This window comes from Apteryx mantelli, chromosome 2 (assembly GCF_036417845.1).
Source record: "Apteryx mantelli isolate bAptMan1 chromosome 2, bAptMan1.hap1, whole genome shotgun sequence".
NCBI classification, from domain to species: Eukaryota; Metazoa; Chordata; class Aves; order Apterygiformes; family Apterygidae; genus Apteryx; species Apteryx mantelli.
Window position 1 is genome coordinate 118,090,117 of NC_089979.1, and position 15,193 is coordinate 118,105,309.

The window sequence follows — 15,193 nt, forward strand, 5'->3', positions numbered from 1 at the left end:
ATAAGCAAAACATACTTTGTTATCCTTCTCTGCAAACATAGATAATATGTCTGTATGAAGTATCAAAATTGAAAAAGTTAAACTTTGCCAAAACTAGTGTTTGAAAACATTTAAGTAAAACATTATAATTAACACATCTTGAAAATCTCCATCAAGGTTGTATTTTCATAATACATTTATGTATTATTGGTGTATCTGGTATTAAAACGTTTTCAGTAGGCATTTTCTATACAAATTTAGTATTACTTACTGAACAGCCTCTGTAATATTAATAGCACATTCATAACAGGAATGGTGAGTATGGTAGCAAACTTACAGTTCAGTCTCAGTTGGATTTTTTTTTTTTTTTTTTTAGTCCTTTGTGTTTAACAAAAGCATTGGATAACTGTTGACCTTTTGACAAAAAGAAAGTTGATATTTTAATAAGGTAGTACCAAAGAATTGTTTTTGTAATGCTACAGTTCCACTGCAAAACTCCTTTTGTACAGGTTTCTTGAAGTGAAAATTAATGTTTGTGAGGTATTCAGATATGCTAGGGATACAGAAGAACCATGAGAATTGCACTAATTCAGTCTTCAGAAAGGGATTATAAATAGTCCCTCCAAATACAGATAGCAAAAGTCTTTGAATTTTGTTTTCAGTTTGATGAAACAGAGTGATTTTTGTTGTTCTCATCCGGTCTGAGCTGCCATTATTGGCATGTTCACACTTTTTGAACATCAAAAGTATTTCATTTATGGCTCACAAAATAGAAGCATCTATGACAGAGAACCAATGTTTTCATACCTTTTTCAGCTTTATTTCTGCAACTGAAGAGTCAGAACCACTTATTTGTTTTGATTTCCTTTGCAAGATTCAGTTCAGCTTAAATTTTAGCAACTTCATCATTTCTGAAAACAGTCTCAAAAATTCCTTCCTTTAGGAAGGATGTTTTGTTGGAGAGAATTGATACAAATTGTAGTTTGAGTTGTCTCACAAATGTGTAATATGAAGAAACAACAAAAATCATTTTCACCACTTCTTCATATCTTGAATGTTTCTAATAATTTGCTATAGGAAAGTTTATATTAGAGGTTTTTCTTAATTTTCATTTCTAATAAAACTTATGAGTATAGGAAAGCAGTAATATGATTATGGACTTGTTTTGCTTAGTTACCATGTTTTAGTGACATACATAAAACCATAAAAACAGGAAGGGAATTGAAGCAGCACTATCTTATAAATCAGAAAAGTTTTAGTAGCAAGACACGTGGCAAGCTGTCTTATCTGATGGTTCATATCTCTAATAAGCATTTTTATGTCAATAAGTAACTGAATCATGGAAAGAATTGCCAGTGAGTTTTATCATCTGGAACACCTTAAGTGTATGAACTTTTCTTGTTTTATTTTTTCTTTCCATAACAGAGCAGTTGGAAGTAGCTAACTACAAAAAGCCTTTAATAACTCTTGAAAATAAAATTTCACCAATGAATAGTCAGTAAAGTTATTCTGATGATATAAAATGATTCATTCTCTAAGATGTTGGAAGATGCTATCACAAATGTTTTCATCAAGCTTTTATATTTTAATAAGCTCATAACATTTTAGTGTGTCTTTAAATTTAGAATTTATGCCAGCTGTATTTGTGTGCAAACAGTGTGTTTTTCATTAAGGACATTTCCAGCACTAAATATTGGGAAAGTCATCATCTTTTTTTTTTTTTTTTTTTTTTTTAAATCAGCCTTTAATAGGGCATTCTTAGTTTAGTTCAGTGACATGGGACTTCTTTCTGGAGGGTAAAATTCCATGTTTCAGGACTTCAGATTTCTTCTGAGAACAAAAAGTACCAAAGTACTGCGGTTAGCTGCAGAAAAGCTGATACTTATGAACTGGATTTAAATTTCCAGAGCAAGAGCTTAATTTGAAGCTAAATAATGCCAAATATTTTAAAATGTAATTTTTTAAAAGTATGTTAGAAAGAAAATAGGCAGTTGCGTAGGCCTTTGTGGGTCAACTTCAATTTTAATACCATAGGTGGAGCCTCATTATGGGCAGACCTGATGGAATCATTTTCTTTCCTGATATGACCCTCGACTGTCTGTTATTTTATAAGCAGTTTAAACAGACGAAGTGTTATGGAATGGAGACACAGACAACAAGAAAGAAAAAGGAAAGTGATGATTTCCAAGCCTTTGTTCAGTTGTGGGTTTTGCTTTTTATCGATTTCTGATAAAAGATTGACTGTAAGCAAAAATGAGGAAAAGGGAAACGTTGAAGGCAGGGACATAGAGGACATTCAGGGTATTCACTTGAAGAGAAACGACTATCAGAGAGAGGAGGACATAAGCATTTGAGAAAGCAGCCAATCGCCAGTGTGCAAAGATGTTTTGTAGCAATCTAACGTGTTAGTATTTTCTTCATTAAACTTAATACTAAGATGTGTGCTAGTATGTGTGCTCATACCCTGGCTTTCAACTGTTAATTAAAAAATGCTACAGTTCATTGCTCTGGAAGCAAAAGGAGGGAAATAAATGTCTAAAAGAATTTTCTAAACTACTTGCTTGAAGTATTTTGGTCCTTAAACAAGCTGCCTATCGTTCTCTCTAGCATTAGGCACTGGTTCTCTCCAGTGCATGGCAGACCTTGATGGTGAGCTGCTTTTATGGAAACTACACATAGTTGGTTACTCTTAGAGTCAGAGTTTCATACTAAAAAGAAATTATTGACATTTCTGGACAACTTAATCTCTAGCCTTTTGTTACATGTGATAGGTTTTTTGCTGTGTTGACAGGTTTGTTAGCCTGTCCAGTGGACATTCATTAAATTATATGAACATTAGGAAGTCAGGCAGTCAAAATCCCTTTACCAGAGGGAGCCCAGCAGGAAGCCCACCACTGCATAACTTGCTGTGTTCATTTTGGCAGTAAAGATCTGTCATTTTTCAATCAGTCCAAGAAAAAATATTGTAAAACATCCTTAGGATGAGGATAACCTTAAAGATAAAGAACTAAAATTTGGGGGTGGGGGGGAGGGTGTAATCCAGTTGACTATAAACTCTAATACTTAACAGTTTTCATCTTTAGAGTATGTTGCAGTCAGCTACTTTCTTCCTCATGTTTGCCTATCTTTTAAAGATAAAGGAAGCTGTGGAAAAAAAGTTTAACTAGTTTGGCTGTAGGATAAGTTATAAAGTATATTAAGTCCTGTGATCACAGCTCAAAGTCAAGATCGTCTCATTCCAAATTAGGGTATCTGGTTTTCTTTTTTTGTTGTTTTTTTTAATTTCTAAAATGATAACTGTTTCTTTTCAAACTGGTCTGCTGGTTATCTACCACCTGTCTTACCACTTGCTAAAATCAGGAGAAGAAATTGCAGACTTGTTCCTGCTTTGTGTGTTCTTCTAGCCATGGAATTCTTCTCTTTTTAAATTACTTTGTCCAACTTCCCAAACCCTCTAAAAGTCATTTTGCCTCTTTCTTCAGTACTTCAGTTAGTAAGCAGGGCTTCTGTGGGGGGAAAAAAGTTTGAGGAGCACATTTGTGGAAGGCTACTTTTTAGGAAGATTGTGCAAAGTAAGAGCTCATTGGTGTGTGCCTGGAGTTATTAATATTGGAACTTCCAGCTTATGAGCAAATAAAAATTGCTTTTGTTCACATCTGCTAACATCTTTATTCTTCAAGTTTGAAAAATACTTTTGTCACTTCTTGTGATTATGCCTCACTACAGAATCTTTTGCTGATTAAAAATTACTTCAGAAAATCAAATTAATAACTTCAGTCTGTATTCTCTTCCTGTAGGCTGCACAGTCAGTGCTGATTTCCCTTTTTGAACTCAATACGCCAGAGTTTACAATGCTGTTAGGTGCTTTACCAAAAACATTTCAGGATGGAGCCACAAAGCTTCTCCACAATCATCTGCGAAACACAGGCAACAGTGGTCAGGTATTTACACCTCTTAAATTATTCTTTCTGAAGTTACTGGGTTTTTGGGGGGTGTGTGGGGGGGAGGTTCCAACATAACTGTATTTCAGTAGTTGTTTGTGAGAGGGACAAAATGAGGGGGAGTGGAGGGGCTCAATCCTAGGTGGCACACTGTCTTAATAATAGCAGGTATTGCTCTTTGTAGAATGCCCTCATCTCTTTTTTCCTCCAAAGGTTGATAATTTTTTCAGTGTGCATTGCTTCCAAGTAAAGTGACTTATTAAGTTTGAATGTACTATTTAAGAGTAGTTTATCTTGTACTTCAGTCAGTACAAAGTTATACCTGATTGAAGTTATTGGTAACTGGTTAGCCAGTCCTAGAAATTAAATAGAACTTGTTTAAATGTTTCTGGGCACTAGAGAATAAATACAGTAATAGGTTCAAAGGGAAGCTGAAGTCCTACTAGAGTATGTTTTCTTCTCCTCCAGGGATCCATGGGAAGTCCTTTAACAAGACCTACTCCACGCTCACCAGCCAGTTGGTCAAGTCCCCTCACGTCCCCAACCAACACATCACAGAATACTCTGTCACCAAGGTAACGTAAGTCTGTGGTATAATTTTCTGCATCTAGGGCTTCATTAACTGTTGCCCAAAATTGTAACCCCAACTGCGAAAGCATGGAGAGAAATTCACAGAAAAGTGCCAGATACTGAAAAATTACCCTGTACCTCCACAGAATGATGGCACACTGGGATGGCTTAGCCTCCCTGAAGGGTCTGATGAATGCCAGAGCTGGCCTGAGGTGGGAAAGGACTGCGCACTTAGGGGTGCGAATGGGATAGTGAGAGAAGGGAGGGAAGTGTTCAGGGAGATTCTCTTTCTGTCTGTAGCAAATGTTAGAGTAGCTCAGTTAGGTCGTCAAACCATACTTTGATTTTAGAGAGACTAAAAAGGAAGAAGTTCATAAATGTTCTGGTCCTTAACTTTGTGGTATCAATTTTGCCAGTTAAGTGGATTTTATAAGTTTTGGTTTTGGCAATAAACTTAATGTGGAAACTGATTAATTGATTTTATTACTTTGATACTCTTGTTTTAGAAAGAGGGAACAGTATAAAATTTCTAGTTGTTTCATATTTGTTAGAGTAAAACAACTTTGGGCAGATGCTGCTATGTAATGCAGCTCTTCATTATCTAGCCAGTCCTAGCGCTTTCTGTGTCACTGGCAGTACACTTAAGCGATAACAAATACGCTGCACTTAATACGGTACACTTTAGTATGTGGAGAGCCAGCTCTCCTCCTCACCATGTTTCAAGAAAAATAATAATTTCATTAATATTTCCGGAGTCTCTGTCATTCCAAGTTAATGTTAATTAAAAACATGAGGTCAAAAAATAAACCCTTCTTAATTCCAATGTCTTGTCCATGGCCCACAGTGCATTTGACTATGACACAGAAAATATGAATTCTGAAGATATTTACAGTTCTCTTCGTGGAGTCACTGAAGCCATTCAGAATTTCAGTTTTCGTAGTCAAGAAGATATGAATGAGCCTGTGAAACGAGATTCCAAAAAAGATGATGGCGATTCGGTGAGTATCGAAACTCAGTGCATCTTGGTATCAGCAAACCAAGCCAAAACCTGCTTTATTACGTATAAAGCATCATTTTAACTAGGTTTATGTATTATGACTTCTGTAATGGAACATCTCTCCTAAATCACTTCAGAACTTTAGAAGAATACATTTGTAGTCTTAAAACACACTTTGGAAATGTAGATACTAATTACAAGTAGTATTAGCTGTTGGTTTATTTAAAATGTTAGCAATTTTAAAATGGATTATCTTGCCAATCAGTTGGGCCTCTATTTTCATTTGAGAGGCATATATCTTGCTATATGTTTTTCTAAAGTCTTTTGGTTCATTCCATACAAAACCTAGAGTTTTTTCAGTGTTGCATGCACTATGTTAAACTTCTGTGTCTATGGAACTTTGGCTTTCAGATATGTTGAGCTTGCCAAATACTTATATGCTTAAACATGGTTTTAATTAATTAGCATCAAACTTCTGAGATCAAATATAGACAGCTGTTCCTAGTTTGTGATCTTTTGGGTTTTTTTGGATTATGTACTTTTTTTTTTTTTTTGGAAAGCTAAGTATTTTAACTGCTAGGGAACTGTTGCTAAGATTTCTTGTCTGAAGAGTGAACTTGAAAAAGTTAATTGGGGAATATTAGGAAACGTTTTGGAACTTGTAAGTTGTTGCTGTGTAGACAAAATAGAGATGCAGTGAATTGAAAAGCGCAGTATGTTCTTATATGCTTGTATGGTATTTCTTCTCCTGCAGATTTGCAGTGCATCTGGAATAGTGGACCTGCGAGCAGGAAGTGGTGTCAGTGATACAGGCCGAACGGCTCTCGATAACAAAACGTCTTTACTAAACACAATGCCTCCCCACTCCTCGCCACGTTCACGAGATTATAACCCATACAACTATTCAGATAGTATAAGTTCATTTAATAAATCTGCTTTGAAAGAAGCCATGTTTGATGATGATGCAGAGCAATTTCCTGATGGTAAGCTTCAGACTGCATCCTTTGCTAGAAAGAAAATGGTGAGATTTTTCCATGTTTTAGCTCAGTCTCTGAATTCATCATTAGCTGTGTATGTAAAAGCCTTTGAAAGAGGCAGCACAAGTGTTGCAAATAATGTATTATAAATTAGTTTATTTGTTAGTAATCCTGCTGAGTGATGATGTGAGATTGCTTGATCTTTGTAGATGTGAGGGGAAAAATGAGTTAATTACTTAACTATATAGTATACTTCTGATAGCAGATTCTACAGCAGGATTGTCAATGTAAATTTACTTACCAGATTGTTTTATGATCAGGAGGGGAGAAAAAAAAAAAAAAAAAAGATTTACACCAAGGAAATAAAACTGGATCAAACCAGTTTTGGAATTAGGTGAAAGATTAAATATTTTGTTAATAATGTATTGGTATTTGAAACAGGACGTTGGTATTTTCTATTGAGTAAACATTCTTTAACAACAACAACAACAAAAAAACAGCCTTAACCAGGAAGGTGGTTCATTTAGCCTCTTGGCTAAAGAAAACTTAGGTTGTTGTTTTGTAGGCTTCTAAAGCTTCTCTTTAATATTTCCTAGTATATTTCTGGGTAATTTTTTATAGCTAAATATTGGACAGAGGGGTTAAGTAATGATGCTTTGGAGAAGTAGCAGGTGTTTCTGATGATTTGGTGTACCATCCATGATTGATATTTCATATTCAGTTATAGATTAAACTCAGTTTTTAATTAAACTAAGTTCTTATTAGCGATTGGCAAGTGGATTTCCCTCTTTCTGTTTTCCTCTGCTATTAAGCAATGATGTGTTATAGAAGCTTTTGAAAAACAAAGCTATTTTCTGTCATTGCGTTGTGTTCAGTTACCAATATTTAGTAATTCCTTTCAAAGTGAGATTAATGTTATCTTAATGTGAAAAATTTGTATGTTTTTAGCTTTATTTTTGCAGAACACCCATTTCGTATCAGAAAAGTTGCTATCAATTGGTTTTAAGTTTACATTAGATTAAAACCAGATCCAAATAAAAGTGCATTTCTCTTTGTAGTTCATTTCCTCTTCTGCTTAGTAAAGAAGTACATGACAAATTATGATCTTTTTAAAAGGACTTGGGGGGGGGGGAACTTTATAAATAATGTCATGTAAATATCAATAATTAAATACCCTTGTCATATGTATACAGAGCCAGTATGTTGTCAAATTCTGGATTACAATGATGCTATTGTTACATGGGATAATTCTCTCTATACCTTCTGACAACATGCCATTTGTGGATACTGTATTAAACCAACTGATAAAACCTATTTAACAAATCAGACTTTCTGGGAAATGACTTTCATGCACATAGTCAAATGCACTTTTTTTTTCCCCAGCAAAATGTGTGTTGTCAGATAATTATCACTTACTCAACATTCAGTTCGTTGATTTTATTTATTTGCCATCTGGAGCTGTTTCTGAGAGCCATTAATATAACAGCAGTTATGCATAGGGGAGATTAATTTTTCTTTTCTTATGTGTGAACATTTTCATGAAGAAACACCAAAATATAATTTGATTAAAAAAAGTCTATAAGCTTTTGTTAAGATTTGGTTATGAATCACATTCTGATATTCTCATGTCTCACTAGTGTGTAAAATCTGTAATTTCTCAATTTTTAGTCAGTTTATATTTACACTGCGTGTACATTATTGACTGCTAACTGCTATTGTCTGAAAATCTTGAATTTTCTTTCTTCGTGCCAAAGTTAGCTTGGATTTTTAAATATTCAGAAAAGCTTCTGTGAACAACTCTTAACTGTGTATATCCTGTGGCCTTTGCTCTCTTAAAAGTTCCATTTCCAGTTTAGATTAAGATACAGTAATTACTGGCAGAGACAGAGAAGCTATTTTCTAGTTCCGTCTCAAGCTTATCAAACATCCTTACATAAGAATATGTGTTAGTTTAACAGAAGAGTGGGTTTAATTGGTTTTATTTGTTTGTTTGTTAAATCCCACAGAATACTAAAGAATCTATGCTCTGCCAGGGTGTTCTGGTTTAGTAAAAGCTCAGAACTGGCTGGAGTGAAGTTTCCCAGTCCAGTAGTGGTCTGTGCTGACTGGAGTAGCAGTATAATGTATTATTTAGGTCTCCCCTTTAATGGGTTTTAACAAAATACTTTCATTCTTATGTTCACTCTTAGTTATACTGTGTATGTTCTGTAATTGTTGTATTAGTTTTAGAACTTTAGCTGGGATAATTTTGAAAAGCTTGGCATGAAAAAAGATATCCTTGGCAAAACACTTAGTGTATACACTTTCACATACACTAAGGAATTGCATACTTTTCCCATAAACCTGCTGGACCAGAGGCTCCTGAACGCTGTATAGTCTGTCATAGCTGAGCTTAGGGGCTGGTAGGAGTAATATATGCATTAAGGCTGAGAAGAGTGCTGCCTGGCTGCTTTGGAGTCACCAGCCTTCCTAGAGTGAGTGGCACCACTGGAAAAGGTAAAGCAAAGGTGGATTGCAGGGGAGCATTTTGTCATTACTTTCACGTCTGCACTTTAAGAGTTTGGCCAGAAGTCCTGTTTGTACTGGACTCCCAGCTGTCTTCTCGTCTCTTACTGGCAGAAAGACATGGAAATACAGCACTAGATGGGAACACAGTAGCTGGTTATTTAGTCCAGCCAGCAGCACTGAGGCATGAAAATGTGTTCTGCAGACATTTGTCTAATGGTTAAAAATCTCCAGTGGAGGAGATACCACAGTGTACCTGAAATGGCTATTTGAGTGTTTTGCCTCACTTAACAATGAAAAGGTTTTCATAGTAGCAGCCTAAATCTTCCAAGCACCACCACTTTTTTCCAGTGGAGATGCCCTTTATCTGAAGCATAAGGGAACTTGCCTTTTTAAGTCACTTTTCAGACTCCTTGAAAGCAGTCCACAGCCTCTGACTGAAAATGGATATTCCTCTCTCAGCAAACTCATTTCTTTCAGCTTTTTTCCATAGATTGTGTTTTCCAAATGTCTTCCTCTTTAACTGACACTTTGTATCTGGGCTTAAGATTTCTGCTTGTGTGTCTTGCCTTACACTTGTCATTATTGACTTTCATCTTTTTTATTTCAGACCGTTCCTCTGACTTATCAAGATCCTTTTGAATTCTTGTCCTGTTCTCCAGAACTTTTGCAACTGCTCTTAAATTGATTTCATTTACAGATTCTATATATGCTCTCCATATTCTATCATTAACAAAAGCATCAAACAGAACCAGGCCCAGGACAGTCCTGAGCAGGGACAGCACATGTATCCTCCTAGATTAATAGAAAACTATTTATAGTACGGTCACTGTTTGGAAGTGATTCATCAGGCTTTGCACCCAATTTGTTGGCTTTTTTTCGGGCATGTTTCCTTAGTTTCTGTATTAAGAAGCCACATGTGACAGTGGCAAAACCTTTATTATAAAGTCAAGATATATCTTCATTTCTCCTTCTAACTCCTATATCATATATCTCGTCAAAGGATAATATTAGCACTGGAACAGGTTGCCCAGAGAGGTGGTGGAATCTCCATCCTTGGAGATATTCCAGAGCTGGCTGGATGCGGTCCTGGCCAACTTGCTCTAGGTGACCCCACTTGAGCAGGGGGGTTGGACTAGATGATCTCCAGAGGTGCCTTCCAACCTCAACCATTCTGTGATTCTGTGCCTGGTTTGAGAAGAGATGTTCCTTGTCAAATACTTGCTATATATTTATCTTGTTCAAAGACAGGGGTTGCATCTGCTTCTTCTTGTTTATATTTTATTTTCTTTCTGAAAGAGAAACTTTGAGTACTTTGAATACAGTTTCTTTTACACCTCTCCTTTCTCATCTGGAGAGTGTTTAGAAATGAAACACTGGGTGCTACATGGGAATAGAAAACACAGGCCATGAAGGCACGCTAACTTGATTGTCTCCATGTTTTTCAGGAATTGCAGCTATTTCCTCAGCTAACAGATCTTCTTTCCTCTGCTTATCCCTGGATAGACATGGCTGCTGCCTTCTCCTCTCCTTTCCCCCAATATATTCAAATTGCCACTTCCTTCATTCTGATATTTCTACAGTGAGAATAACTTTATTTAGGCAGATATGGCTTGCTTTGCTAATTGTCAATAATGCTCAATATGCTTTCTTCAAAATAGGGTTCACTATAGTTGTAGTCCTCACAGGTTGGTCGAACTAGTATAATAGTTGTGGTAATAAAAGTAATGATCTTGCTTCTTTAAAATGGGTTGTCCATTCTGCTCATCTGCACTAATTAATAACTCACATAATGCAGCTGCAGAATGCAATTTCAGTCTGTCCTTTAGGCAAACATTAATGATCCATTTAGAGAATTTGGAAAGCATGCATTAATATAGAGGCAATAGATGTGCTTGCAGGAAAAAAAAATGTTTCTACTTTCAGGTGTTTGTGTTCTTGATTATTCATCCAAAACAGAATGCAAATAGAAACATTGGGTACAAAAACAGTGATTGTTTTTAAAGATAGTTGCTGTGTGGTAGGTATTTTCCAGAGGTAGTATTGAATTCTGAATTCAGAATTTTATTCTTCTGAATTCAGCTTTTATTAGTTTCTGCTTTGTCGTAGCATTTATAATTTACACTATTGAATATAGTAATAATGTTAAAGAGCTGTGGTTCCTCAGTATATGATCTCATAAATTTGTTATGGAAAATACTTTTCTTGTATATTAGTAAAAGAAAATAATTTTAGGAAAAGATGCAGATATGGGAACATTTGAATTTTGCTATTACTGTTTGCCCTCTGAAAGAAAATTTTTGTCCAAACTTTCAAACTTCTTCTTTTGCATTTCTGTTAATTTATCCAAAAGTCTCAGTGCAAAGGTGGAAGCTATATGTTTTTCTTTCTTAAAGGCTGAAATGGTCTAGGCAATGGAATAAAGGCAACAACTTGATATTTCATTCCCTGTAAGACCAGTTTTAAGTGTGAGAGCTTACAGATCGTCCTGTTTGCAGGCCAATGTTTACAAATATGATCTTGTTACTGCTGTCTTTTTCGTCATCATAGAATCCTCTCTGTAGCTGAAACTTAAAAAAACCCTCCAGAGCTGTCCTGTAATGACTGTTACTAGGATAACAGTTATTCTGTGGAAGGGCTTAACTGGCTTTTGTTTGCTTCTACTTCAGCTATTTTATACCAAATACTGCTCTTGTGACACTTATTCTTTTTTTGTTAAAAGTCTAGATACTGCTGTGGAAACATGGCTTACAAAATTCTAAGCAAGTTTTTCTCATTAAAGGAGAAAACACAAATCTCTCTTCCTGGATGGTAGGGTTATATACTTTAGGTATAGATCAGATTTAAAGGGATTCAGAGAATTTACCACCTTTGAGTACTGGAAGAGTAAAATTTAAATCAGTTTATCTAAGTTTGGTTTGTGGGTTTTTTTGCTGTGTCTCTGTAGGATTTTTTTGTGTGTGTGTGATTGTAAGCTTATTCAGGAATGTTGACTGCACTGAAAATATATTAGTCAAGTAGTAATTTTCTCAGACAAATTTGGGGAAAAATAAAAGCAGGTGGATTTTAAGGCTGGCCATCCTAGAAAGTATCTTTGAGTTATACAGGAGATGCTCATATTTATTTTCACAAATTGAGAAATTTTTTTGTATATTCCTTTTTAACAGAGCCTCCCATGGACCATTCTGATCTGGTTGCAGAGTTACTGAAAGAATTATCAAACCATAATGAGAGAGTTGAAGAAAGAAAAGCTGCCCTGTATGAGCTCATGAAATTAACTCAAGAAGAGTCTTTTGGTGTTTGGGATGAGCATTTCAAAACAATACTACTTCTGCTGCTTGAAACACTTGGAGACAAAGAGGTAAATTCAGATTAATCCAGTTTAGAACATTAACAAAGCACAATTTTTATTTTCAGCGTCTTTGGAGTTTGTATGGGTAGGAGGGGCAGGATAGAGTTTGTAGGAGGGGCACAAGTCTCAGCTAGTCTTGAAAAACAAAAACTTTCTTATGGCAATTGACAAATGAAAATAATGAAAATATGAAGCCTGAATGCCCCAGTGGTGAAAAGGGTATCAGCGATACTTACCTTCTCAAGTCTTACTCGTTGATTCCCATGTGATAGATTGCAAGAAATATTTTTCACTGGGCTTTCACAGAGCTTACCTGTTCATAGCCCTAGTAGACTTGAAATATCAAAACATCATGTATGGGGAAAGCATTTAAAAAATGAGCGGTTTCTAAAATGCAGTAATGATCACTGGAAAGACCCTTCAAGTTCAATATAAATATATTCTATAAGGGCCATCATTTTTAAATTACTGAGGTTCAAAATGATACTAATACCTCTTTTTTGCTCTGAAAAATTTCTCAACATCTTTTGAAAAATAGTGATTTGTGATGTTGATGCTAAAGGTTTTATCAGCCCTTACTTGGGTAAAATTGTATGCAATTCTGCAACTTTTGGGTAGCACAGATAACTCAATTAGTTTGGTGACATGTTTATGATATACTACCTGAATTATTTGCAGAAAGAAAGAGCAGGGTGAGCCACTGAGGTTTTTTTTTTTTTTCCCTAGCTGTATTTGTTACACTTGGTTCGTACAATATACAGATAGAGCATAGTCTAATTAATATTTTTCTGTTATCAGACTTCTCCAATGGCCAAACAAATGATAAAATATGTCTATTTAGAGATACGTAACTTACTTATTTTAAATATTTAATCTTTAGCATGCAATCAGAGCTTTGGCATTGAAAGTTCTAAGGGAGATTCTAAGAAATCAGCCAGCAAGATTTAAAAATTATGCAGAGCTCACAATCATGAAGACATTAGAAGCCCATAAGGATCCTCATAAGGAGGTTAGTAATTATTTATTCTGTTTAAAGTTATGACAAAATATTTCAGAATGAAACAGCTGTGTTATGTCCAGAAAATGTTTGAGAAATCGGTCAGATCTTACTAAGAAAGTAATTTGTTTAATAATCAAGTATTCGAGCATTATTAGTTAATAAAGGTTAATTAGAGTTAATAAAGTTAATAAGAGGAAAAAAAATGCAGTTTTATAAGCCCTGAGATGCTTTACATCACCCTAATAAAAATTGTCTTGGTTGCTGTCTGAAGAGCATATAGAGCAGTACCCAGTTATGTCATTATAGCACATCAAGGAGCAACTGGAGGGAGTTTTTTTCCCTGTATGACATCTTAAGCCAGTTGTTTGTATCCTGGAGCTCTAAAACAAGTTTTGGGATTTCATTAAGGTGCATGGTTGAGAGAAGGGATGGAACATAGCAAAGAAATATCAGCCCTTTCCATTTTTAGCCAGCTCTGCACTGTTAGAGAGCATGGCTTTGAACGTTGTTAGGAGAGAGAATGCAGGAAGATATAAAAGAGAAGAGAGCTGGCTGTGGGCCAAGAATAGGGAGGGAATTCAGAAGCAGAAGACATGAAGTAGTTGAATTATAACTGTAATCTTACTCAGAAATACTTATTTTGAGTGCGGTGCACACATGCATGACAAAGCATAATGCATTGGTACATATTAGAAACATGAATACAGTAACCACCCAGATATTAAGTGGTTCACATAAGTATCACTGATGTTATGTGAAAAAGCTAGGTTTAATATTAGACAAATACATCCTCTCCTCCCCCTGCACCCAGTTCAAGGATGTGTACTCTGTGTGGAGCTTACTGTGGAGTTGCAGGTTTTGAAGTTTGACTGCAGTTCTTCCTATACCAATAGCTTCTCTCACTCTTCTGATATTCATTCCCCCCCCATCCTCTAATTTTTTTCATACACTGTATTTATGACTGTTTTCTCCCCATCTCTGTTTCCCTGCTCCTTCTCTCATTTTCCTATGTATGAGTGAAAGAAAAGGGGACAGGGATGGAGAGAAACAGTTTAGGAAGCTCTTTCTCTTCAGCACCCCCTGAGCACAATGGTAAGAGAATGAATGTCTTGGCTTACCCATTTCTTGCCCAGAAAGGATGGGGGTGAATACTGATTCTGAGCGAATCCAAAGCAGAACTTCCTGATACATCATTGATCCAGGTGTTTGTCAGCTGGCAAATGCCACAGCTGCACAAACATGAAGATCAGAGATGAATTTTGACTATTGTACCCATGCTATATCCCGAGTTTCTGTACCTTTTGACTTCCTACCTAATTACTCTTGTTTTACTATATTCTGCAGGCTTTAAGAACTCTGTCTTGGTAGTTCCTTTCCAACATAAAGGCGGAGGAACAGCTAGACTTAACTTCTTGAAGCAGTGATTTAGGCATGTCATTGAACAGTTTTTGAAATGAACATGAAAACATGCCTTGTCGGTGATCAAAGACCTAATGAGCAATAATGAATGGTAACACAAGAAATTGTAGATTTAGAAAGGTGGTGAAATTTCAAGAAGTAGTTGAAGGTTGTTGCGGAATAGAGAGATTTCAGATCTGATGCAACAGTCATTGTCAGGCAGGTTTGGAGAGTGCTGCTATCTGTTTTGCTCAGGATGTATTATTAGTCATAGAATATTGAAAAGAGCTTCGTTTCTAGAAAAGTGTTATGTCCAACAGTTGTACCTTGCATGCAGATTTTCAAAAAGTCTCTTGAATTCATGTATTTTTAAGTATTGTAGATCTGTTGAGATGATATGGAACCATAATTTTTTTTTCCCCCCAGAAACCATTACTGACAGAACACTGACTACAGCAATTATGTCTTGTAATT

General features: G+C 35.7%; 1 protein-coding gene across 7 annotated transcripts in view; it reads left to right on the top strand.

Annotated features, from left to right (window-relative positions):
* The window catches only part of CLASP2 (cytoplasmic linker associated protein 2), a 153,051-nt gene that overhangs the window by 133,091 nt on the left and 4,767 nt on the right, over positions 1 to 15,193 (top strand). For all 7 annotated transcript variants that reach the window (XM_067291310.1, XM_067291311.1, XM_067291313.1 and 4 more), the window contains 6 exons: positions 3,777 to 3,920; positions 4,389 to 4,495; positions 5,335 to 5,488; positions 6,242 to 6,470; positions 12,137 to 12,330; positions 13,202 to 13,330. In XM_067291310.1, the coding sequence (XP_067147411.1) occupies positions 3,777 to 3,920; positions 4,389 to 4,495; positions 5,335 to 5,488; positions 6,242 to 6,470; positions 12,137 to 12,330; positions 13,202 to 13,330 (957 nt within the window). The remainder of the gene's footprint in view (positions 1 to 3,776; positions 3,921 to 4,388; positions 4,496 to 5,334; positions 5,489 to 6,241; positions 6,471 to 12,136; positions 12,331 to 13,201; positions 13,331 to 15,193) is intronic.